General features: G+C 39.6%; 1 protein-coding gene across 2 annotated transcripts in view; it reads right to left on the reverse strand.

Annotated features, from left to right (window-relative positions):
- Positions 1-3,510: 3,510 nt before the first annotated feature.
- Positions 3,511-27,903, reverse strand: part of Eed (embryonic ectoderm development) — a 32,578-nt gene continuing 8,185 nt past the window's right edge. The window contains exons 4-12 of one of the 2 annotated variants that reach the window (XM_008844142.3): positions 24,022-24,087; positions 22,337-22,462; positions 21,326-21,407; positions 17,284-17,375; positions 14,977-15,110; positions 11,874-11,979; positions 5,134-5,292; positions 4,361-4,434; positions 3,511-3,902 (exon numbers count right to left, since the gene is read on the reverse strand). In XM_008844142.3, the coding sequence (XP_008842364.1) occupies positions 3,776-3,902; positions 4,361-4,434; positions 5,134-5,292; positions 11,874-11,979; positions 14,977-15,110; positions 17,284-17,375; positions 21,326-21,407; positions 22,337-22,462; positions 24,022-24,087 (966 nt within the window). In that variant the 3' untranslated portion in view covers positions 3,511-3,775. The remainder of the gene's footprint in view (positions 3,903-4,360; positions 4,435-5,133; positions 5,293-11,873; positions 11,980-14,976; positions 15,111-17,283; positions 17,376-21,325; positions 21,408-22,336; positions 22,463-24,021; positions 24,088-27,903) is intronic. The other variant, XM_008844141.3, reaches the window with a different exon arrangement.

The following is a 27,903-nucleotide window of genomic DNA, read 5'->3' on the forward strand; positions in this document are numbered from 1 at the left end:
CCCCCCCGCTCTCCCTATAGCATTTTGTAATAGTTTAAGCTAGCCAATAACCACGCTTCTGCTTCTGTAACCTGCTTCTGCTCTATAAAAACCCCAAACCCGAGACCTGGGGGGCTTCTCCCTTTGTCAGGAGTTGTGCCCACAGGTACCTGTGTAAAATAAAAGCCTCTTGCTATTGCAACTCGAGGGCTCGACTTGTCCTTTGTGGTTTCAATTTTACAGGCTACTTAAGTGTCTCTGTGTGGGTGCAGGCTGCAGGCTAAGAACAGAATCTAGGATGTCTTGCCTGCTAGAGATGACACCTGTGATCTACTGTCCAAAAAGAACTCCAGGATTTCCGTATCTCATTGTCCCTACAGTTGTGGCATTGAAGGTCTTGGGAGCATCTGGTTTCATCACAAGACTTTAGGAGAAATGTTACAACCGTCCCATAACCTAGATTGAAAAAAACTATGGAGGATCCTTTTCCTCAGAACATGCTATAGATGAAGTTTGGAAGAGACTGAGCCAAGTGGCCCATTAGTGGCCACTTCAAGGGCAAGATGATGCCAGGACCACCATCTCTCCTGGCTCTTACACACCCATGTGATAATCTTTAGATCTGTTACTTCAAGTATATTTCCTTTGCTTCATGCATTTCTTTTTCTGGGTCACCAAGTAAGTGTACTGCTTCACCTTTTCACTCGCCCTCTATACTCTGAGTCTTTCCTTGATTCTATACCACATCCTAGGTGATTTCTTAATGCAGCAGTTCACTAGTCATAGCTGTGTCTAACCTCATCCATTGTACTTTTTTACTTCAACAATTTTTAACTTTTTAAAAATTTATTTTATGTGCATGCGTGTATTGCCTGCATGTAGGTAAGTGCACCCGTGTCGTGCAATGCCCGTGGAGGTCAGAAGAGGCTGTAGGATCCCCTGGGACTGGAGTTACAGTTGTTAGCCGCCATGGGGGTGCTGGGATTCAAACCCGGGTCTTCTGCAAGAACAACCAGTGTTCTTAACTGCTGAGCCATCTCTCCAGCCCCAACAAATGTGTTCTCATTTCTAAAAGTTTTTTCTCTGATCCACTTTCTCAAGTTTGTCTCCCGTCTCACAGCACTTGCTCACGTTTCATTCTTTCAGCAAGTATTTTGTGTCCCCCTGTGTACAAGGCATTACTCTAGGTGCTAGAGTTACACTAATAAAACAAAGTTCTCTCATTTAACATGCACACAATGGGAAGAGAAATATCAAATGAGTGATTTTTAAAAACTTTTACAGGCATACACAGAGGTCAGAGGATAACCCTTAGGAGCTGGTTCTTTCCAGCCACTGATCCAACTCAAGCTGGTAAGCTTGTGTAGCAAACCCATTGAACCATCTCCTGGGCCCTCAAGTACTTTTTGCTGTATAGTATATAGTAACTGAAGAGACTAAAAGTACAACGGAGGCTGAGTAATGGGGCGGGGGGGGGGGGGGGTTGTTTTTGAGATGGTCTTTTGATTATCCTAGCCGACCTCAAACTTATGATCCACCTGCCTCAGCCTCCCAAGTGCTGGGATTTATAGTCATGCATCACCATTCCTGGCCTGGAAAGGTATGACTTTAAATAGGATGTCTGTTTTACAGTCTCCAATAACTTCAGTAACTGGTTTTTGGTGACGTAAACATACTGTGAACTGTCAGTCATAGAGCTTGTTTCACTACCTGCTAATGTCTGGTTGCGAACTATTTGGTTGACCTAGGCCCTCAGTGTTTGTTTTGGTAAATCCACCAAAGGGGTTAGCAAAAATGGCTTTGGGGCAAAAATATATTCCCCACCACTTGTCACTCAAGACACTTGGGGCTGCAGAGATGGCTCAGCAGTTAAGAGCACTAGCTGCTCTTGCAGAGGACCCAGATTCAGTTCTCGGCACCCACGTGGTGACTAACAATCATCTGTAACTCCAGTTTCAGGGGATCCAATGCCCTCTTCTGATCTGCATGGGCATTTCACGACACGGCTGCGCTGTAGAGGCAGGCACTACACTCAAACACATAAAATAAAAATAAAATGAAGGGACAGATGCTAAAAAAATTGAAGGATCCACTAGACTAAGATGCACTGTGGTGATCATGGTTCATTGTGATCAAGTTTTCCTGTTTCTTCAGAGGGAAGTAAACCTTGATTCAGAGTTCAAAAGGAGGTAGTCCAATTATTGTACAAGTCTACAATACCAAACCAAAATTTAAAACTATATGGATCTTAAAAAAAAAAAAAAAAAACAGCAAAATTCAGTCTTGTATTTTCCTGGCTCACCTCATTTTTTACTTCTATCAAAGCTTTCTTTATTCCGTTTCCATGTGTGATCTTGTGTGTATGTGTGTGTCTTGTGGGGAAGGCCGAATGGAGGCCAGAGGAGGACATCAGGTGTCCTCTTTCACTATGTCTTATTCCATTTTTTTTTTTTTTTTTTTGAGACAGGGTCTCCCTGTAGCCCCAGCTGTCCTGGAACTCACTATGTAGACCAGGCTGGCCTCGAACTCACAGAGATTCGCCTGCCTCTGCCTCCCGAGTACTGGGATTAAAGGCATGCGCCACCATGCCTGTCTTATTCTCTTTAAATGCTCTCTCCAAAACTGCAGTTAGGTTGGCAGCCAGTAAACCCTAAAGATCCTATCTCTGTTCCCCCAAAACACTAGGGTTCCCATAGGCATGCATGTGGGCATGGCTAGCTTTATGTGGGTGCTGAGACCTCAACTTAGGTCCTTAGGCTTGTACAGCAAGCATTCTTACCCAGCCTGGTTCCAACTTCCAATGTATTCTGAATCCAAGTCTAAAATATATTTCTAACCCTATGAGATCTGTTTATCTCTCTAAGCTAGTAATATCCTTTTTAGCAAAGTGATAACTCACTACAAGACATACTCATTTCATTATCTGATTGTCTATGTCCTTTGTTCTATTGATGACATTTCCACTAAGGTTACTATGGTGTAGTTACAAATCTAATTAATATAAGACAACATATCTTCTAACATTACTGAATTTAAAAACTATGTACATGGGTGTGTGAGGGTGGCAGTGAGAAGTCAGCTGCGGGAGTCGGTTCCTCTGTCCACCATGCTGAACTCAGGCCGTAATGGCCAGTCTGGAGGTGGCAGGGCCTTTCCTCACTGAGCCACCTCACCAGTCTCATTACTGAATTTTAAACAATTATTTAGAAAACGAACACAGAAACCATTAAAAGTATGAGTCCAAAAGACATAAGACATAAGATATCCAGTAACCAAGAACAACTTGAAACACATTTAGAGCTTATTATTTAGCAGATAATGTTTGAAATGTCTCAGATATTGACATCCCTGAGACTGGTATTGTGTCTATTTTACACATAAGGAAATTAAAACACAATTATATTAACTTATCCAAGGTTACTTACATAGTGTCAGAATCAAGATTCAAGTGTAGTTTAGTTGTACAATCTACACTTAAATCTGCATATTAAACAGATTTCTCCAGTTCAAACAATCATTCTCACAAGGTAAGGCATAATTATTTTACTTCCAAATTTTTTTCACCACAATAAAAATAACATACAACTTTACAAAAATAAATTTTTATTAAAAGCAGTAGAGTCTGAGCAGGAAGACAGTACAAAGAATGTAAACAATGTAAACATCACTACATTCAGCTCAGCCTGATTGAATGCTGAAAAACAAGTCTAAATGCTCTATGTGCCCTTACTAGCAAGATACATTAATTCTATTTTACACAGACAACATGTTCTAATATTTATTAGGAAAAAATAGTTTATCGAAGTCGATCCCAACGCCAAATACTGGCATCATCACAAACAGCTATAAGAATGCTGCTATCCCTGCTAAAACTGGTTTGTCGAATAGCAGCACCACATTTATGATGAGTCAGTGTTGTACATCTGGGGAAAAAACATGATAAATGGTTAAGTATCAAACACAATGCTATTTACATTAAAACAGTGAATGAGAAAATGCACAGATGTTCCAAGCCTCATAGAAAGCATTTAAAACCAGACTATCATCACTAAGAATTCAATCTCAAATTTCATCCAGTTTGGTGCATGTATTTATCTTATCACCAAGGTATCAATGACAATTACTGAACTTAAAACAAATTTTTTTTTGAAATAGTCTGAAACTTGTAAATGTCAAAATGACTGGGCTAGGGCCATAGTTCAGCTGTAAAACACTTGCTTAGCATGTATAAGGCCTGGAGTTTGATCCCAGCACCACAAAAATGAATGAATGAATGAATGATTTAAGGATGATGTTACGGGTATCATTCGCTCTCTATAGACACGAAATTTTGGATAAAAAGGCTGAAATTTCGAACATTCTGAAATGTCATAATACTTACTTGGCTTTATGAGGATCTTCTACTTCTAAATCCCAAACATAAAGTTTGCCAACCTGATTGCCCAATGCAAGCATCTGTGTAAACATATTTTTAAAAAAGATAAAATTAATAAAACCACCAGGCTCTAAGGCATTCAAGCAATCCTAAGACATCTTTCTTACTTCAGAAAAACCTTGGCTCCAGTCTCTGACTGCGCTCTTGACTATTTCTTTGGATCTTATATTCCTGATTTGTAAATAGGAATAAAAGCAATTAATATTTCATCAGTGTCTTAAATAAAGATGGCGTTATGACATTTTATGGAAGGCTTTACAATTTTAGCATTAGCATGGTACTTATTTTTTCTGCTTTAAAGAATTAAAAATAAAAAAGTGGAAAGCTCTTCCAAAACTTTGTTACAGAAATACTCAGTTAATTTGTTCACAAAATCCCAGGAACAGGTTTCTTTAAAATTTTAGGTAACTAGGTATTCTGCCTTTCTTCCATGCTGATTTTTCTCTGAGTTTTTTTAGGAAAATGCTAGGTAAGATTAGCACATTGAAACACTGTCTTCGAAACAGGTATTACAGAACGCAGCATTTACTAACTAACTGCTCATTTCTTTTATAACAGGCACTGCAGATGACTGCAGCCCACAAAGGTAGGCAAAGCAATCGATACAGAATTGATACAGTCAACATCAGAAGACAAGAAACATGGACAAAACAAAAGGCTAGAACTGCAATGCTCTTTCATTAGACAAATCATTTCAAAATGTAAAAATATGCTGCTACCTTTTGCCAGAAATCCATAGAAAACCTCATGTACCAAATGTCACACTGGCTGTAATCAAATCGCCCAAGAATAGTCACATTAGACTCACTAGGTTTAATTTTATCTATATCATCTTCCATTTTGCCAGGTTTCCAGCATACAATGGCATTCTCACAAGACTGAAAAAGAGAAATGAAACATGTATTAGAACTGAAATTTCCCAAACCGAAACTGTTGCCATTTTAGAATATCTCAAAGAACCTGTCTAATCCAGAAATATACATTCATTTGTGTTTATTGAGCCATGTCTACACTTGAGGACAGAAAATGAGATCAGCAACAGAATCAGACAAAGAATCATGTTTGAAATATTTGTTCTGGATCCTTCATTCACAGAGTGAGCACCACATGCCAGATGCTCAGCAGACATCCTAAGTAAGTGATTTCCTGTAAGAGCCTCTGAGACTGGGATACATGCAAAGTGGTTCAAGGGAGGGCAGGATCAGAACAGGCTGTGACATTACACTTTCCCTAACTTGTACATTGAGTCTTCAGACACTTCTACTCAGAGCAGTAATTTAAAAGAAATACAAAGAAAAAAAAAAATCGCCCTGTGGGCACTATTCCCATTGCCGCTGGCATTGCCACTGGCTTGGCGGTTTCCCTACCACAGGCCTTTGTACACGTCTAGCCTCTCGGAAAATGCCAGAGATGCTGCTTTGTGAAACAGGGTGCTCCTTCCAGCCCAGCAGCAGGCAAAAACCACACAGCCCAACCTCAACAGCACCAAGATTAAAACCCCAGCGCACATGCACTGCCCTAGAGCTTTTCAGGGCAGCCTATTCAATCACAGGACAGCCTTTCAGGGGCCACTGCATTTAAACAGTTTAACCACAAGGCCACAGAAAGATTAGGATGAGGAAAACACTTTTTTTCCTCCTTCTCTACCTTTTTCAAATTTTGGAAATTCTAGTGCTGACATCTCTTATACAAATTATTAATTGCAAAGTCCCGTCCCTGAGATCACTTAGCCCAATGCTGCCCTAAGTGTACAACTGGATCAAATCCTCTACTAAATCAGAATCTCTAAGACAGCTTGGGTTTCTTTTGCTATATACAACCCAGTATGGATCCTGAGAAGGCAGAACTCAGAAATCCTAACAGGTAAAGACTGGAAGACTTCAGCCAAATTCTGCTATTTCAGTTCAAAGGACTAAGAAAGTAGCAGCCTAACTTCCAGACCACAAAAAAATCTGTGAGAGCATCTCCAATTGAACCTCAAAGGCCTGCTGAGAAATCTACTGGCTCCACAAAGAACCGGAAGTACATAACCCTGGCTCTCTCTCCACCCTTGTAGTAATGAGTAGCTTAACTTTTCTGGCTGGGCTAGTATCAGAAGGTATGGCAATCAGAACATTCAACGCCATGCAGTGGTAAGGCACAGACAATCCACAGTGCCGCTGGAGTACTAGCACTAAGGAAGGCTGGCCCCTCCCAATTAAGGTGGTATCTGCTGAGGCCTAGTGGACATTCTGAATTCCCACCTTCACCAAGGCAGTGCTTCCTTCCACAACTGAAAAGACCTTAAAGGAAGCCTGCTAGCAATCTGCGCTCTCAAAAACAACCATAACTAGGAATGTAGCTTAGTGAGAGTGCTTCCCTAGCACCTGAGAAGCCCTGGTTTTATCTCCAGCATCATAAAATGAATGAATGACTGACTGAATGAATGAATGACAATAAGGAAGTCTCCAGAGTCTCATAATGCTCAAAATATCCAGGTCTCAAAAAAAAGTTACTTGTTATACCAAGAATCAGTAAAGCTTTAACTTAAAAAAGATACCAACATGGGGGGGCTGGAAAGATGGCTCAGCAGTTAAGAACACTGACTGCTCTTGCAGAGGACTCGGGTTTCATTCCCAGCACCCACATGGTGGCTACAAACCATCCTTAACTCCAGTTCCAGGGGAATCCAAAGCCCTCCTCTGGCCTCTGTGGCACTGCACGGCAGGTGTGCACCCACATACATGCAGGCAATATACTCATACACATAAAATTAAAAAATAAAAAAGATACCAACATGGAGATATCAGAACTAAATCACAAACATTGCTTCAACCAACACAAACACACCTGAACAACAGCAAGTGCCAGAGACACGGACATCTTCCAAAGGGAAGATACTATATTAACTGTGGTGGCTAATTATGACTGCCAAAGTCATGCGATTTAGAATCCATGGGAACAAATATCTGCATGTATGTGATAGATTTTCTAGATTACTTTAACTGAGGCAGAAGACCCACACTCTATGTGGGTGGCACCATTCCATGGGTTGGAGTTCTGGGCTGCATAAAAAAGGCGAAAGTGAGCTGAGCAGCATGCAGTTTCCAGACTGGATGCCATGTGACCAGCTGCCTCCCACTCCTGTTGCCATGACTTCCCTGCCATGATGGACTGCACCACTCAACTGTGAGGGAGAACAACCCAGCCTTCCTTAAGATGCGTTTGTCAGATATTTTGTTGTAGGAACAAACAAGTAACTAACACAATAATCAAAACTTAAAACTCAATTAATGGACGGGGGGGGGGACAAGAATTTTAAAAACCAACAGAAATTATCCAATTGGAACAAAAAAAAGAAAACAGTGGAAGGACCCATCAGTCATTTCAGGGACAAAAATAAACAATCGAATATCTTAGAGTGTTTGCCTAGCATGCTTAAGGCCAGCATGGCTGTGTGTGTGTGTGTGTGTGTGTAAAAAAGAATCTGAATAAATGCTGACAAGGAAAATAAAATGCACAGATCAGGGGTTAGAGAGATGGCTCAATGTTTAAGAGCACTGGCTACTCTCAGTTTAATTCCCAGCACCCACATGGTGGTTAACAACTGTCTGTAGCTCCAGCTCCAGGGGATCTGATGCCCTCTTGCCCTCTTCTGACCTCTGAGGACATTGCATGACATGCAGGAAATACACTCCCACATAATAAAACTTTTTTTTTGGTCTTTTTGAGACAGGGTCTCCCTGTAGCCCCAGCTGACCTGGAACTTACTATGCAGACCAGGCTGGCCTTGAACTCACAGAGATCCACCTGCCTCTGCTGGGATTAAAGCCACTGGCCACCACACCCTGCCACAATAAAACTTGAAAAAAAAAAAAAAAAAAAGCACAGATCAGAAAATATGCACACCTGTAATAATAGCAATATGGAGATGGAGACACAAAGGCTAGGAGTTCAAGGCCAGCCTGGGCTATGTGGAGACACCCTACATTAAAAGAAGTACAAGATTTGGATGTGAAACACCCCCAGAGGTCATGTGTGAAAAGGCCTGGTCTCAGTCTACGAGCTACTGGGACTGAGAACATCAGGAAGCAGGACTTAGTTGGAGAGGACACTGGGGGTATATTCTTGAAGGAGATTTGGAGGAGCCAGGCCCTCTCCCCTCTTCTTTGTGTTTCCTAGTCACCATGAGTTAAGTTCTACTCCACCACACTCCTCACCACGATGTTCTGCCTTGTCACAAACCTCAGGAAGTCAGGGACTGAAACAAATTTTTCCTCTTTTTAGGTTGTATAGCTCAGATGTCCTGTCACAGCAATAGAAAAAGAACTAACGCAGAAGGAAAACTGCCTTTTAGCAGATGATAGAATAACTGCTCTTTAGGTTACAGGATTCTTCTGACCTCCATGGTCTCCGCACAACGCAGGTGCATTTATATACATATAGGCAAAACACTTGTACACATACAAATTTTTAAAGATCAAAAAATGTTTTAAAAAAGATAAACATACAGCATAAGTTTTACAAGAAGAAAATCTTTCTTTTCTTTTGGCCATTTTGAGACAGGGTCTCCCTGCAGTCCCAGTTGGCTTGGAACTCACTATATAGACCAGGCTAGCCTTGAACTCAGAGATCCGCCTGCCTCTGCCTTCTGAGTGCTGGGACTAAAGGTGTGCAATACCACACCTTGTTTTCCTCTTAATTTTTTTTTTTTTTTTTTTGAGACAGACTGTTACTACGTAGCCCCAGCTGGCCAGTAACTTGTTGTATTGACCAGGCTGGCCTCAATTTCACAGAGCTCTGCCTGCCTGTCTCTGCCTCCTAAGTGTTGGGATTAAAAGCATGAGCCACCACATCCCAGAAGAAAATCTTTAAGATGTAGGGCTTAGTGAAGAGTTCTTAAACATAACATAAAAAACATTATTCATGGGGCTGGAGAAATGACTCAGGTTAAGGGCACTGGCTGCTCTTGCCAAGGACCTGGTTTTGATTCCCTTCACCCACATGGCAGCTAACAACCATCTGTAACTCCAGTTCCAGGGGATCTGATGCCCTTGTCTGGCCTCAATGGGCTCTGCACCTGAGTGTACTTACATACATGCAGGCTAAACACTCACCTACATAAGATTAAAAAATTAAAAAAAAAAAAACTCATGCATTTTTTTTTAATCAAATTTATTTCATGAAAACTAAATACTTTGGGGGGAACTGGCTACAAGATGGCTCAGCAGGCAATGGTGCTTACCACCAAGCCTGGTAACCTTAGGTTGATACTCAGAACACAGATGGGGACGATGAGAACTGGCCCCTGTATGTTGTCCTCACCTCGATGAGGTGAGCAAACACATACACACACAATTAATTAATTAACTAAACATTTTGTTGGCAAAAAGTCCTATTAAGGAGAAGAAAAGATGAGAGGTTGGAAGAAACTATTTGCAAATAATGTATCTGATATAAGAGTCATATTTAGAATATGTTTAGACCACTCAAAACTCAACAGTAAAAACAAAAACAAACAAAAAAACAACCCAATTATAAAAGGAGCAAAAGATACAAAGAGACATCACCAAAAAGGATAGATGGATAGTAAATAGTAAATAGAAAAAGATGTTCAACAACATCACTAGCCACCGGAAAATGCAAATCAAGCCCACAGTGGGGTTTCACTACACACCATCATAACAGCTAAAATGAAAAATAATGACAATACCAACACTGGATCTCGCACACACTGCTGGTGAGAATGTAAAATGGCAGAACACTCTGGAAGACAGTTTGGCAGTTTCTTTAAAACTTAACCATCAGCCGGGCATGGTGGCACATGCTTTTAATCCCAGAGATCCAGAGGCAGAGGCAGGCGGATCTCTGTGAGTTCAAGGCCAGCCTGGTCTACACAGTGAATTCCAGTCTAGCTGGGGTTACAGGGAGACACTGCCTTGAGAAGACCAAACAATAAAAATAAAAACTAAAACAAAAAACTTAACTATGACCCAGTTGTTCTCCTATGCATTTATCCCAGAGAAAAAGTAAACTCAGGTCCACAGAAAACCATATACACAACTAACTGTTCATAAGCAGATTTGTAATAGCTCCAAACTGGAAACAACCAAAAGAATCAATAGTATGTGGTTAAATGAACTGTGATGATACAGTGATACCCTGGAATACCACTTAGCAAGCATTCTTTTTAAAAAAAATTTTTTTTATTTATCATTTTTATTTAATGTGTATGAGTGTACTGCTTGCATGTGTCTAGGTGTACCCATGTTGTACCTCGGAGGTTAGTAGAGGGTGTCAGATCCCCTGAAACTGGAGTTACTGACAGTTGCTTAGCTGTCACATGGGTGGTGGGAATCAAACCCAGGTCCTCTGCAAGAGTGGCCAATGCTCTTAACAGCTGAGCCATCTCTCCAGCCCCATCTATAGCATTTTTGTAACAGACTCACTGATAAAAAGACAAGAATCTATCACGTTACACCAGTGTTACTTTCTAAGGTATGCTAAACAGTTATGTAGAAAATAACCACTGAGTGAAACTGGGCAATGGTCAAACCGAGATTCTCTGAGCTACCTCTGAAACCTCCTGTAAATCTAAATCTAATCACTTCAAGATCAAGAGCTTAAGGAGAAAAAATGGAAACCAAAACCAGTAAAATCTAATCCCAAAAGGAAAACAAAAAAAAAGCAAATTAAGTTCTACCCTAAGAAAATGTAACTTCTACATGACCAGCTAAAGAAAACAAGGGAAGACGGTCATCCCTCAGCTACTAGAACCGGCTCCACAACGTCCACAGGCACCAAGTCTGCAGGTGCTACAGTGTCTTATTTAAAGGGCACTGCATCTGCATACAACCTACCCACGCCCTTCCACATACTATAAGTCATGCCTACATTTTTGTTAACATAGTGTACATGCTCCACTATAGGTATATATGCTATACTGTAGATATACTGCATTATTTGGTGACTGACGAAAAATAACTGTATATGTTTAGCCATCGATGCAATTCTTTTTTTCAAATAAGTGATCACTGGTAGGTTGAATTCAAAGATGTGGAATCCATGGATAGGGAGGGCCAACTGTGTATCTATACCTATCACACGGTAGAACAGGGTAAGCAGACTGCAGCCTGTCAGCCAACTAACGCCTGTCACTTGTTTTTGCAAATAAAGATTTGTTGAAACAAACACAAAGAAAAAATTCCTGATGGCTTTAGTTATTCTGCAACATCACTGAACATCAGGTCAGTCTCACCTTCTAAGCTACACTTCTTACTAGAGCACAAAGAATTAAAATTCATTGGTCTTTTTTCCCCCTAAGTTTCCAAATCTACCAAAATAGAACACTTTTGAAGACACATTTACCATCTGCTATTCATTTTAATAAACTTCCTTAAAAATTCTGTTTCCTATAAAGTTCTCTCTTTCACACACACACACAATATAGCAGTACGGCTTAACTCTACTTTTTCCATACCTTGGAAAGTATCAAATCGCCTAACCATCGCACACAATCAACATAATTCCTATGTATGTCTCTGGTAGAAAAGTCAGGAAAGTGGATTTTCTGGGAAATAAATGGCCTGAAGGAAGAATGGAAATGTAAAAAGTTAAAAGTACAGTAGAATCACACTATCATTTCAGCTTGGGATTTATAAGCTGTCTTTCTGCAGTGCTCAGGGTTAAGCACAGTGTCTCAGGTGAGTAAGGCAAGCACTCCTACGACTAAGCTACATTAAGTTCAATTTTTCTGGTCTTTCTGAGACAGGGTCTTCCTGTAGCCTCAGCTGGCCTGGAACTGACTATGGAGACCAGGCTGGCCTCGATCTCACAGAACTCCACCTGCCTCTGCCTCCCCTGTGCTGGGATTAATGGCATATGCCACCATGCCTGGCTCTTAAGTTCAATTTTAAAAACTCCTAACACAAATATGACCCTTCTCTATGTTCTTAGCTAGTTTATTAGTTAACCTGTTTCTTTTTGAGAATTAAAAGTGTCTACTTTTTACTTTCTTCCAATATCAGTTTTCTAATCTTTTTTTTTTTTTTCACTTTTTCCTTTTAAATTTGGAGTAGGTAACATGGTTCAGCAGGCAGAAGTGCTGGCATGCAAGCCTGACAACCTGAGTTTCCAGAACCCATGGAAGGTGGGAGGCGAGAACTGTCTCCACAAAGTTAGCCTCTACCATGTGTACAAGTGCAGTGGCAAGCTCCTCACACACAATAATACCAATAAAGCTTTAAAAACTGATTTTTAACTTATATTTTCAAATTCAATTTTATTTTTGTTTTCTGATATATATAAAATGCAGCTGCCTAGACTAGTGATGTAGCTCAGTGGTAGAGTACTTGCCCAACACATGAAAGATGGTGGCTTCAATCCCCAGAACCAAAAAGCTCCCAACCACCACCACCACCACTAAAACTCTTATACCTGCTCAATCCTTTAAAATTAAGACTTTATAGCCTCCCAAAAGTCAAAATACCTAGAATACTTCAAGACATCTTTCTAGGAACCAGAAAATATCATTCCAAATTCTGGTGTATGCCTTGTAAATGAATAGCCTTGTAAAAGAACTATAAATCAATTACCTTCTAAAAGGTGGATGAACTGAACATAAAATCTTTTCCAAATAATTTCTGCATTTAAGAAACTAAAATGTAGTTCTAAATGTAGGCTGGACCTGGTGGCCCACGCCTTTAATCCCAGCACTTGGGAGGCAGAGGCAGGTGGAGCTGTGTAAGATGGAGACCACCCTGATGTAGAGAGGAAGCTTCAGACCAGTTGTGGCTGCTAGGACACCCTGATTCAAAACAAATAAACAAAAAAAAAGAAACTAAAATGTGCTCAATTTTTGCTTAAAGATATTTGTGAGAAAACAACAAGATACGCTGCTACTAACTCTGAAGCTAGTTAATTAAAAGTATATCTAACATTTCTAATCTAGTAAGTGAGTCTATGGTATTTATCTCTTTTTTGATTTGGGGGGGTGTCAAACCCACAGCATCACCCTTATTAGAGCCACACCCTCAAGCCTGTGATTCACTTTTTTTTTTTTTTTTTGGTTTTTTTGAGACAGGGTCTCCCTGTAGCCCCAGCTGTCCTGGAACTATGTAGACCAGGCTGTCCTTGAACTCACAGAGATCTGCCTGCCTCTGCCTCCCGAGTGCTGGGATTAAAGGTGTGCGCCACCACACCCAACTGATTCACTTTTTTTAATTAAAAAAAATTTTTTTTTTAATTTTATGTGTATGAGTGTAATGTCTACATGTAGATGCACCTGTGTCATGCAATGCCCTTGGAGGTCAGAAGAGGGCATCAAATCCCCTGGAATTAAGAGTTTTGGATGGTTGTCAGCCACCACGTGGGTGTTGGGAATCAAACCTGGGTCCTCTGCAAGAGCAATTAGTGCTCTTAACCTGAGCCATCTCTCCAGCCCCAATCACTTCTTATTTTAAGTGGCTGTAGAAGTGAGATATGCTATGAATTACTAGGGCAACTAATCCTCTCTTTATCTTTTTTATATAAAAATAAAATAACAGGCTGAGCTCATTATCTCTAATGATCCAATTCAAATTTTAAGGTCTTTTGTTAAGACATAAATTTCTGTGTGTGTGTATGCGCCTATGCATGTGGATATGGAGGACAGAGGACCTCAGGTGTCTTCCCTGGTACGTATTACTCTCCACCTTATTTTGAGACAGGGTCTTTCACTGAACTCAAAGCACCTAAGTTCAGTTAGGTTGCAGTCAGCAAGCTCCTAGAATCCACCTGTCTCTGCTTACCAAAACTGAAATTACAGGTATGCACAGCCATGCCCTAGGTGCTAGGGATCTGAACCCAGGTCTTTTTGCTTTTACAGCAAGCATTCTCACCCACTGAGCCATCGCCCTTCCCTTGACATGAATTCTTAATTGTTATAATTCTATTAGTTGCTTTTTAGTAGAGTGCATATTATAATAATACTAGTTAAAGCCCTCTCAAAAAGACCAGGACAACTTTGTAAACTAATTAAAAAATATAAATTTAACATTGTACCCTGGTGTTTAAGGGTAGAAATATGAAAAGTGCACTAATTGAGGCATTTCAAAAGTTTAGATTCCCCACTCTGTAGTACCATGAAATCAGACTCCTTAATTTCAATTTTCTCTACTTAATGAAAGAAACATCATTTACAGCAAAGTATATTATAAATTATAACTAGAAAGCCATTTTTTAAAACTTAATTTACTATCTTTGAATGAGAATTTATTAATGGGTCTTTTACCTTCTCTATTCCACAGTAAGGGCAGGTGATTAAAAAATTTTATACTTACAACTAAAAGAAGTCAAGTACATGCGCACCTAAATAAAAACAAGTGAAATGTACCACTAAATTAAGATGAAAACACAATTCAAAAATGACTGTGAAAAAATTAAAATAAAGGGCTTCTCCTAAGTGGGATGAATTTGATGGCAGCTAAGTGACACCCTGAAGTCAGGGAGAGAGCAGAGAAGTGCACCTGAAGCTGCACCAGGGGCTCATCCCACAGCACCAGGGAGGGAAGCATCCAGAACAGCAGCAGACAGGAATTTGTTACCTGTTAGTTTTATTTGGGTTATAATCATACGAGTCCTTAATTGCATTCATCATTCTCTTTGAATTGATCCTCCAAAGTTTCAGAGAGTGATCCATACCACAGGACATTATTTTTTCACCCAAAAGATCATAATCCTTGGTGTAAAACAGAAAAGTTTAAGTAAGTACAGTTCCAAATTATATTGGTCCAATTTGCATCTGATGCACAAGGTAAACTGCATTTCAATCCACAATACAACATTTGGTGGAGTTTAATGTTTTCCATATTTAAAGTTTTAATTACTTTGTTGCCAACAGATCACAATATGGAGGGCAAGAAAGTGAATTACTCGAATTTGTTGAACTCTATTTAAATATTTTTGCTTGATTTGTGGGGAAGTGTGGTGCAGGTGTCACCGCACATGCACAGAGGTCAGAGGACAACTTGGGGGGAGTCATTCTCTCCTTCTACTAAGTGGCTATTGTGGATCAAACGCAGGTCATCTCACCAGCACTCTAGTTCAAAGTTAAAATAGTTCAAAATTACATTGTTTTTAGAGATCGCTTTTTGAATAAATAAAGGAAATAAAGTCTAATAGAAAAGTAACAGATTTTAGCTTTCTCTTCTGTCTTTGTAAGGGGCTGGGGACTGGCCTTGAACTCAGAACCCCTCTGCCACAGCCTCCCATGGGATTACAAGCATGCACCACCACATCCCTGCAACTTTTCACTCATTTTTAATAGACAAAAAAAATCTATTATTTATTAACACTCTCATTTCATAGCTGGACAGGGAGGCCCAGAAATGCTATTTAATTTAGTATAAGGCACACAATGGATTCATGAAAACCTCACACACCTACCCTAGCAGTGAATGCCTGCGTTACAAAGTCACAAGTGTCTCTCCTGTTTGCATTTTGAGAATTAACAGAAAAGAGTTTTAAGGAAGAAGACTGTTTTCTATACTAAGCTAGATATTATACATTAATTCCAACTTGAAAGCTTTTTTACTAGAGCATTAGGCTTGGTGTTTATTGATGTTGGAAATATAGCTGTTGCTACTGCTAATAACTTCACTGTCAACATCAACAAAACATCCTTAGAGTCTATGGCTCTAAGTTATAATTCTTTTTTTTTTTTGTCTTTTTGAGATAGGGTCTCCCTGTATCCCATCACTATGTAGACCAGGCTGGCCTTGAACTCACAGAGATCCGCCTGTCTTGGCCTCCCAAGTGCTGGGACTACAGGCGTGCGCCACCATGCCCGGCTAAGTTACAATTCTTAATAAAGGGCAGTTCACTTGACTCCGATACAAAGCAGATGCAGAGGAGCTACCACAACTTTCAGAAAGATTCAAGCTAACAGGATAGCCCAAGGTGTTTATGATCCTCACAAGGCAGAAAAGCCTAAACCCTAGCAGTAATTTAGCACCTCCCATTAAAATGCTATATGCTTCAAAATATGGTATCCCTTTAAGTTGTTTAATAAAAAGAACCAAAGAGGCATAAAATGACCAAAGAAATCAAGTGAGCTAATATGGAATATATGCAAAGCTAACCAATGTTACCAACTTCGAACACTTACTAATACTGATATAAGATCATGAATTATAAAACAGCAACATAAAGACAGCATGCACTTAACTCTATACACACTCAGGGCAGCAAGAGGGCTCAATGAGTAAAGGCACTTGTCATCAAGCCTAAGGACAACAGTTTATCCCCAGACCTGGTAGGAGAAAGGACACCAGCACAAGCTGCCCTCTGATCCTTAGATGGGCCACGACACTTGCACATCTACCCACACAATTAATAAACAATAAATAAATAAATAAATGTCAAATAAACACCACCAACTATTGGTCTTGTATGCTACCTAAAAGTACAAGACTTATTTCAAAAAAAAGGGAAAAATTTTAATAGATACAGCTAGTTTAAGTTTTCTATCTTTACTAACAAAAACACCAAGAAAAAAAATTAACTTGGTGATTTTAAGAAAGGATTTAAAAGGAAAATGTTCGGTCTGGTGGTGCGTGTCTAAAATCCTGATATTTAGGAAGCTGAGTGGGAGGATGAGATTTCAAGAGCAGCTATAAGGTAAGACCCTATCTCCAAAAACAACATAACAATTCTTCCATGAGAATCATGGCACTTGTATCAAGTCCAAGCAATCTTTATAAACTGAAACCAAAAGAGTCTTTCCTTGCTCTGTTCCTTTACCCATTAGATTAAAACACAAATGAAACGACAGCCTGGCAGGCGGGATGAAGAGCAAGCATGTGTCCTACGAAGGAAAGAGGTCAAGGTCATTCTCCACAACTTCAACTTACAGCACTCAGAACTTCATCTCTGTGCCCTTCTACACCTCCAAATATTGCCACCAGAGTGTCCGTCTGGATATTCCATAACCGTAAAGCATGATCTAGTACAAATAAAAAGTTAAGGTGAACTTTTATCATTCATTTACAGAGAATTTTCAATATGCCCTTAAAAGACTAAAAGCTATAAAGGTTTAGAATGAAATTATGCACAAAAGACTAAGAACGCCATCTATACTGTGCAACAACTTAAAAACATGTCACATGTAGAATTAACCAGAGAAATGGAAGTTTTCTTAAATAGTTTTAGGTATATTTACCATGAATAATTTAATATACCAATTTGATGGAGATAACTTCTGATCAGAAAATAAGTTTAGATACTTTCTATAAATAACTTTATACCATAGAACAAAATACTTTTTCCTTTACTATACTGACATTAATAAATTAAAGATATTTGTAAGATTTCTACAAAAAAGCCAAAATTGTGACTGAAAACTTTAAAAATTATCAAGCTAGCACTGAGGATATAGCTCAAAGTACTTGCTTAGTATACCCAAGGCCCAGGGTTCAATCCCTAGCACTGAAACGCAAGGTAAAATCCCTCTTCCCCTACTGCAGTGGGGAGATCCAAAATCAAAACTAAGACTTCGTGCATGCTAGACAAGCACTGTAATAGTAAACTATACCCCACAATCCCAATCTTTTCTATTAAATATGAATAAGGAGTATGTATGGAAAGAAGTGTCACACAATGCTTGAAATGTAAGAATGGCAATGGCCAGAAAGATGGTGGGGGTGGGAGGCAGATGTAAAGGTGCACATTGCCAAGCCTGACAGCTTGAGTTTGATCCCTGGGACTCACATGGTGGAGTGAGAGAACCAGCTCTCGCAAAATGTCCTGACCTCTACATGTGCACCACGGTATACACACACATAAAATAAATGTGAAAAAGTTTTTAAAAAGGCTGGGCGTGGTGACACACACCTTTAATCCTAGCACTCACGAGGCAGAAGCAGGGGACCTCTGTGAGTTCGAGGCTAGCCAAGGATACATAGTGAGACCCTGTCTCAAAGAAAAATAACAATTTTTTTAAGTATCAACACTCTAAATGAATAGGACTATGTTAGGTAAATAACACCAAGTGGCAATAGCATACTGTGCCAATAAGTAGAAATTAGCACTGCTGGAAAAAGGATTTGATTCTAATCATTTACATTTTTATTCATCTTGGTTATAAGCCCTCTCTCAAACCTAGGACAGGTAACTCTATTTATCAGTATGAAGCTAGACTGTTTTCAGAGCAATTGTGTATATTTTCCATTCCCACCAGCAATGTTTGAAGAGTTTCGTTTTCTCCACATCCCAGTCAACACCTTGTTTGCCTTTTTTATTACACATTCTGAGCATAAAGTGATATCTCATGCTTTGGGTTTGATTTTCCCTAGTGATTAATGTTGCTAAACATCTTTTAGTTCATTTTTTTCCTCACTGGAACTTTCGGCCATTTTTTGTTTATTATTTTTGAATTGTTGATAAGGGTCTTAGTTTGTAGCCCAAGACGGCCTGCACTCAGGAAGTAGACGAAGCCAGCCTTGAACCTGCAGCACCCTTCCTGCCTCTGCAACCCAAGTGCCGGGACACAACTGTACCCAACAGTTGAGAAGCTCTTGATACAAGTCTCATAATAGACATGTATAGATATTTTCTCCTGATCATACGTACGTTATCTTTTACTTTCTCATAGCTATCATTTGTAATAAAATTCCTCTTATTTTGAAAAAGCTGTTTGATTTTTAGAATATTCTTGTTATCTCAGCATGGTGGTGCATACCTATAATCCCAGGACTTGGGAGGCAGAGGCAAGAGGATTACGGTGAGTTCTGAACTACATAGTAAGATACTGTTTCAAAAAAATTAAAATAAAAAACCAAAAAGGTTACTAATGTCACAATAAGTGAAGATCAGGGTTAAAAATTTCCATATGAAAACAAATGAGGTACTATGGTCAAGTCACTGGCAGAGGGATTTCTGAGCCCCAATACTGTTTCTAATAATAAAGCATTGCTGTTCTTAGGGGGAGTGATTTCCAAACTTCAGTCTTTGTAGGTGCAAAGAAATGACACTGAACATTTTCATACTGGAGTTTGTACTTTGGATTTTGGTTTGGGTGCTAGGGATGGAACCCAAGGCCAAGGCACGAGGCAAGCATTCTATCACTGTGCTACACCCCAGCCAGTTTTAATTTGAGGTCATTTTGTAATCTGAATAGTTTGAAGGGGAGGTTACAGGTTTGACAAGCCTAAAGCTGAGTGTGGTGGCTCACTATTTTAATCTCAGCATTTGGGAGGCTGAAAGCAGAAGAAATACCTTAAGTTTAAGGCCAACCTGGGCTACAGATACAGCTTGTCTCAAAAGAACCAAAAAAGTATGGACTTAATCAGAATGAAGTGGAAATGTACAGAGATGACACAATCAAGAACAGAATGTGGAAAGACGCTAACACATTTCAGAAAGCTCACAAATGACCAGAGTGGCTGAACGGTCTGTCTAAACCTAGATAGACTTACAGTAGTAGCAGTAGAGGCTTAAAGCAATGTAATGCTTTCTTTTAGTAGGGAACAGTTTAGAGTTCATGCTGGAGAACTCAGTAGTTTACAGTTCAAGGAATTTTAACCAGTAATGGTGCATGCCTGTAATCTGCGTACTTGGAAGGCTGATACAAGAATGTGCTGGTTAGCTGCAGTGTCAACCTGATACACCTGGAAAGAGGCAATTCAAACTGAGGAACTTCCTACACCAGACTGGCAGGTGACCGTGTCTATGAGGTTTTCTCGATGAAGGAGGGCCCAGCCCACGCTGAGCAGTAATTCCATCCCTAAACAGGTGTCGGGGTTATATAAGGTCAGGTGTGGTATCACTTGCCTTTAATCCCAGCACTTAATCTCAAAACTTGGGAGGTAGAGGCAGGTGGATCTCTGTGAGATAGAAGCCAGAGTGATCTACACAGAGTTCCTGGGCAACTGGGGCCACAGGAAGACCCTGTCTCAAAACAGGACAGCTGAGCAAGCCAGGGAGCAGCACTCCTCCTGCTTCACGCCTGCACTCTGCCGACACCCCCAATGACGGACTGTCACCTGGACATGTAAGATGCAATCAGCCCTTTCCTCCACAAGTTGGTTTTGGTCAGAGTGCTTTATCACAGCAGCAGAAAGCTAACCAGAACAAGGAAGAGGTCTGTAAGCTTATGGCCTCCTTGGGCTAGTGACATAGTGAACCTGGGATACAAATAAAAAACTAACCTAAAAGGCAGAGGAGGGGGGACAGAAGAAATTTTACAGGTATTCATAAAACACAAGTTTTGTTTTGTTTTTGTTTTTTAATAAAAAAGATACTCAGGCACAGTGATGCATGCCCTTATCCCAGCACTCAGGAAGCAGAGGCGGGCAGATCTTCGTGAGACAGAGGCCAGCCTCATCTACATAGTGAGTTTTAGCCCAGCTAAGGCTACAGAGAAACCCTGTCTCAAACAAATGAATAAATAGTAAGGATCTTCCATGCAGTACTTCTTTTCTGATTATTTTGGTTTTATGTGCATGAGGGCACGGGTGCTGTGGAGGAGTGGGGGAGTTAGAGAAAAACTCTGTAGAGCCAGGTGTTTTCTCTTGTATGGAGGGTTTCCAAAGACTGCCAGGCTTTATCCACTGAGCCATCTAATCAGTCCCATTTTATTTAACACACAGCACTTCTTATAACATGACTAAATAGACTGATGGCAACTGAATTCTTCTGTTTTCAAATCACAACTTTCATGGTATGTCATTCAGAACTGATAAAGCAATGTAATTATTCACATGAGGATAAAGTATTAGTAACAAGGCTAAACACAATCTTGTCCGGGTCCGACTGTCACCAGGTATAGGCCTAATTCATGAATCCTTTCTCTCTTTCTTGGTTTGTGAAATGCTAGTGTAGCCTGAGATTTTTTTTCCTACAAAAACCAACTACCACTGAACACAATTTGTCCCTTAAGCATTTCTGTAAGCTTACCTTTACTTACTGACAGGAGAAGATTTGGGTCTCTTGGGTGGAATTTCAGCTCATTGATAGCATTTCCATGTCCGACATAGTGCTATAAAAATGTAAAACATTCCAAGTTTCATATCTCAAGCAATAAATTCTCTTTCATAAATCTTAAGGAAAAAATAAGGCTGGAGATGTAAATCAGTGGTAGAGCACTTGCCTAGGACACCCAAAATCCTGGTTCAATCTCCAGCAACAGGGCCCTCTCACCCAACCACCCTCCCAAAGAAGTTTCACTTAAAGTATTAATTCTCAATCTTGGATGCATAGTAAAGTCATCCAACAAACTGAAAAAGAAAATTGGACGGATGAGCCAAGGCTTAGGTTAACAACAGTAGCGTTTAAAAGATCCTCAAGTGATTCTAATTCGCCCTAGGGTTAAAAATGTCAAATAAAAGTGATTTGTAAAACCTGTCTTCCTAGCAGCTTCTTACACAAGATGCCCTGGAACCCACAACTCCCACTTTGGATGCCTTGGAAAAGCTGTTACTGTTCAGTTCAAGACTCTCAAAGCAAAGCAAGGGGGGAAATTTAAACAAACAAAACAACAGAAAATGCTTTATAGATATTAAAATTTTCCTAAGGGGTTCCTTAATTTATGTATCTAAATATTACAAAGGTGATTATAAAGAAAACAATGGGGCTGGTGAGATGGCTCACTTGACCCTACACCTGATGACCTCAGCTGGATCTGTGGGACCCTCGTGGTAGAAAGAACTAACTCCACTCACCTCCACATTAGAGGCATACTAGTATACGCCTCTTCACACATTTTAAAAAAAAAATGAATAAATATAACAAAACACTTTTAAAGAAAACGAGGTACAAATAAAATTAGAAATTTTAGTAACTGATTCCATTAAAGTCATCACAGTCAACTTTTTTTTTTTGGTCTTTTTTTGAAACAGGGTCTCCCTGCACCCCCCAGTCAATTTTAATAGATGTGTATTCAAAAGCAGATTTGACCAGAAAACCCACCTTTATGCACTGCATCGTTATGGGATTAATTATCCTTATTATGCCTCTTGATCCAGCAACAGCCAGCAGAGGATGGCTGGTATTGCTATCATAGGTCCATGCACAAGTGTAAAAATTTTCATCAGCCTAAGAAATGCCATAGTTAAGAAATACAATTTATTTTTGAAAAATAAACATGTCAACGATTACAATAAATGGAGCTTTCCAAACAGCTGCTAAGGTTTTTTGACATTTAAGCTCTCATTTTTTTTTTTCTTTATACAGAAGTTACACACTGGTGCCGGGCATGGTAGTGCACACCTTTAATCCCAGTACTCAGGACGCAGAGGAAGGGGGATCTCTGTGAGATCGAGGTCAGCCTGGACTACATATCGAGTGCCAGGTCAACTAGGGCTAGAGGGAGCCCTATCTCAAAAAGATTAAAAAAAAAAAAAAAAAAAAAAAAAAGAAAAAGGCACACTGGTAGCCAGATACGGTGGCACACACCTGAAGCACAGAATGGTTATCCCACTACTCAGGAGGCAGTTGCCTCAAGTTCAAGTTCTAGGGCCACACAGCAAGGCCCTATCAATGTTTACAAATGGCAATTTAAGGTCTCAAATCCATACCAAACGAGCCCCTCCCTGTCCTTCCACTGTACTTAGCTGTTTGCAGTACTCTACTCCACTCATCTGTCCAAACAGTAGGAAACAACAGCTACTCAAGTGGGGATGACTGTATTCCGATAAAACTTTATTCACAAAACTAGGTGGCCAGCCTGGAGGCTATACTTGTTGACCTTCTAACCTGATACTGCTATGAACCTATAAATAATCCATTTCCCACTCTTTTCAATATGAGAGCTTCCTAGCAATACAACAGTTCACTTATTTCCATATACTCCACACAGGAAATGTCCTCACCTAGCCTTGGCACACTTCTTCAAATGAATGTGGAAGAAACATCACTTAGCTTTGAAAATTTCTTTTTAAAAAACAAAACTAATTTTCACAAAAGATCCCTTAAAATATTTATTTTTATTTTATTGTATAAGTGTATTGCCTGCATGTGCAGTACACCTGTGCATGCAATGCCCTCGGAGAGCTGATGAGGGCATTGGATCCCCTGAAACTGGAGTTATGGATGGTTGTTAAGCTGCTAGGTGGATGATGGGACTTGAACCCGGGTCCTCTGTAAGAGCGGTCAGTGCTCTTAACTGCTGAGCCATCTCTCTATCCCTAAAAAATTCATGTGTCTAATCCTTTGGTTTTTAAATTTCTCCCTTTTCATTTTCCAATATTTTATTTCCTAAATTAAACATTTATTTTTTTCCATCTAGGCTTTGTTGATCAGATACTTGGAATGGCTGCCAGTCAAGTTCACTATTAAAACTATACTGAAATTGTACAGTTCTAGAGAAGATCAAACAAGCAAGAGTAATTTAACTTGTCTCAGCTAACATTTCCACCATGTAATTTTAGTGCTCCCACCTCCAGTCAACCTGTACTCACCCATCACAGCCACCCCATTCTAAGATAAGGAAAACTAGACACTAGTGTTTTCTTGGGTAAGGGTGACCTGATAGAACTGTACTAACTAAAGATAAGCAGGGCGGTAACTTCAGCAAATTAATTTCAAAAAGTTTTAGTGCACTTATTCAAATAAATGTCTTTGACCAAAGATATCAAACACCCAGGAAAGGATACATCAGCATCCACGTATGATTGCAATAACCGGATTTCTCCTTGTGAATGGCATTCATACAAGGTAACCTAAGGAAATAAAAACATGTTAAATGTACCTAAGGTACAGAAACATTCTGTTTGGCTTTTAAACATTTTAGTCACAATTATAACTTAAAGATACTCCAAAAACAATTGCTTTAAAAGAGCTTCTTTAAACTTACCAAAGCCATTATAAAGCCTAACATGCTTTTCATACATTAAACACTCTGGTAATAATTGTGATTTATAGTCATTTAAATGTACATTTAATCCATATAATTGCACCAACCTTTCTCAAAGTGAGTAGAGCTCAAAACCTCAAAGTAATTATCGTTTATCATCCTTTAATTAAATTTCTAATAAAAGTCTTTGGCACCATTAAATGACAAATAGTTAAGAAACATTACATATATATTGAAACATCACCTGATACTCCATAAATATGTATAATTTTTGATGTTATGTATCAGTCCATAGAGTTTTTTAAAGGTTTGGGTAATTATAGATTATTAGTAACATACAAAAAGCCCACAATCTGCTTAATAATGAATTTTCTTAAACACAGCTAATGAAGTATTAACTTCCTTATACATGGTGGCCATTTTCAAGTGCCATATATTGTAAAATAAAAATAAATACACCTGGGCTAGAGAGATGGCTCAATGGCAGAGGAACCCGGTTCAATTCCCAGCACCCACATCACAGCTAACAATTGTCTTTAAGTCCAGTTCCAGGGGATTCAACACCCTCTTCTGACCTCTGCAGGCACTGGATGACATGGGTATACTTACATACATGCAGGCAATACACTCATACACATAAAATAAAAAATATTTTAAAAAATACACTATCAGCCAGGAGTGGTGGCGCACATCTTTAATCCCAGCATTTGGGAGGCAGAGGCAGGTGGATCTCTGAGAGTTCAAGGCCGGCCTGGTCTACATAGTGAGTTCCAGGCAGCTGGAGCTAAAGGGAGACCTGGTCTCAAAAAGACCAAAAAAAACCAAAACAAAACAAAACGCTATCACAAATCTGTAACATATTATCTATCACTATTATTAGTTTTGGTTTTTGGAAAAGAGGGCACACAACTCAGGCTGGTCTCAAACTTGCTACATTTAGCCAAGATTGACCTTCAATTCCTGATCCTCCTGCCTCCACCTCACAAGTGCTAGGACTACAAGCATCTGCCACCACACCCAGCTTATTTTTGTTTTTTTCAAGACAAGGTCTCTATATAGTCCAAGGTTGCCTTGAACTCCATCTGTAACTCACTATGGTCCAGAGCAAAAACATCCTTTTGCCCCAGCCTCTTGAATGATGGGATTGTAGGAGTTACCACAATACTTGGCTAATGTTAAAAAATTTATTATTTTTATTATAAGTTTCTCCCATTTTCTTCATAGTTTATAGTCAGTAACTTTAGCAAAATTTAAAAAGAGGGACCAGCAAAATGGCTCAGCAGGTAAAGGTGCTTTGCTGACTGACCTGAGTTCCATCCCAGGTACCCATATAGAAGGAAAGAACTTATTTAGACAAGTCATCCTCTGACCTTCACACATACACATGGGTGTGAGTGCACATGCACATCCACACTTAAATAAATATAATTTAATTTTTTTTTAATTTAAAGAATGTATTGGAGCTGAGTGTGGTGGCACATGCCTGGAATTCTAGCATATGGGAGGCAGAAATAGGCCAATCTCTGAGAGTTCAAGGCCAATACAGCAATTTCCAGGCCAGTAGAGCTACATAGTGATACAATGTCTCCAAAAACCAAAGGGATGTATTAGAATACCATGAAAGTCCTGCATATCAGCATCACTGCCTCTACACTAACATTCTGAAAAACATGACTTTTATGGATGGTAATTAGGTTATATCTTACAAAATAATTCTGTTTTACTTTTCCTCTTCCAGATGGAATTCTAACTATAGGACTTTCCATAATCCAATAAATTATATAACCTTCAATGTCATTTTAAATGAAAGTACATTCCTCTTTAAAAGATTATTTTTACTACTTTTAATTGTGTGTGTGTGTGTGTGTGTGTGTGTGTGCAGTTGACTGCAGAGTTCAGAATAAGGCACTGGATTCACTGGAGCTGGAGTTTCAGGCAGTTCTAAGCTGTTGGATATAGATGCCAGGACCTGAATTCATAGAAGAGCATTAAGTAATCTTAACTCCTGAGCTATCTCCTCAGTCTGAAAACAGATTCTTTTTGTTAGGTTAGAAATACTATTGTTAGGAAGGTTAGGACACTACAACAAACATCTTAAATATTTTAGTAATGATCATTTCTATTTAGCCCAAATATATCAATTCTGGTATTACCATGGCCAAGCTGGTGAACTATGATAATACCAGGTTAATGTGATGCCTTAAAAGTGGAACCGCCAGGCATGGTGGCGCACGCCTTTAATAATCCCAGCACTTGGGAGGCAGAGGCAGTTGGATCTTTGTGAGTTCAAGGCCAGCCTGGTTTACATAGTGAGTTCCAGGACAGCTGGGGCTACAAGGAGACCCTGTCTCAAAAAAGACCAAAAAATAGAAAAGAAAAAGTGGAACAAAAGTTAAAAGAAAAAACAACAACAAAAAGCCCAGGTTGGTGACACACACCTATAATTCCAGCATCTGGGAGACAGAGACAGGAAAATTGCTCTTAAGTTCAAGGACAGTGTGGTCTACATACAGAGTTCTGAGCCATCCCGGGCTATGGAGTAAGGCTTTGTTTTCAGAAACAAACAAATTTAATCAATGGGCTACGTTGCCAACTAGAAAAGAATAGCTTCAATCTTTATATAAAGCTACATTACTTTTCCTTTTAATTGTTATTTTCAAAGACTCTGAGAACTAAACAACCAGCAACACGCTACATATCACACAACCTGTGTTTGGCTGAACAGCGAGCAAGGTTGTTCTCAGCTCTCGACTTCAGTGGTAATGTTAAGAATTTCAACAATTTTGTCAAACTGTAAAAACACTGGAGTCTTACATATAATTAGAGCTTCTTGAAAGTAGTGCAAGGAAGACTAGTGAGGTCAAATTTTACTTTTTTGAAAAAAAATATGTAACAAATTTCATCGAGTAGACACAAGCTTCCTTGATTCTTAAAACCGTTGGGGGGTGGGTAGCTCAGAAAAATGGTGACATTTAAAAAATACTGACGACTCCCTTGTTCACAAGCTAATTTTCACTAAGAACAGAAAAGCAACACTAATAAAGAAACAAATACAACAAACAGCAGTGTACCTTAAAAACCAATACTGTAGCTGGGTGTGGTGGTGCACGCCTGCAATCCTATCACTCCTGAGGCAGAGGGCAGGAGGACCGAGTGTGAGGCCAGCCTAGCTACAAAGCAAGAGACAAAAAGGGAGAGTGGTGGTGGGGGGGGAGTAGAGAGATGGCTCACTGGTTAAGAGGACTTACTGTTCTTTCAGAGAACCCGAGTTTGACTCCTAGCACCCATATTAGGTAGGGTCACCACTGCCTGTAACTCCAGCTCCAGGGGACCCATCACCCTCTTCAGGCCTCCACCCTCTTCAGGCCTCCACAGGTTCCAGCACAAATGTGCACATACACATACACAAATTCTTAAAATAGAAAAAGACTCCTTGGAAAGAACTAGACAATCTTCTTCTCTTCTCCACTTATTTAGAAGTGGATGGAATGAATAAATAGTAAGTCTTTGCAATCTACCTGTTCAGCCCCTGTAACTAAAACTAAACAGCCAATGTTAAATGTACAGGTGCATTTCTCTACACTCCTCTCAGTTCAAGATTCTTTTGGTATCCCTAAAAACAAATTCAAGCACAGTGCTTGGGAGGCAGAGGCAGTCAGATCTCTGTCAGATCAAGGCTAGC

Source organism: Nannospalax galili, unplaced genomic scaffold, assembly GCF_000622305.1.
Source record: "Nannospalax galili isolate Female #2095 unplaced genomic scaffold, S.galili_v1.0 scaffold278, whole genome shotgun sequence".
In the NCBI taxonomy this organism is placed as follows: Eukaryota; Metazoa; Chordata; class Mammalia; order Rodentia; family Spalacidae; genus Nannospalax; species Nannospalax galili.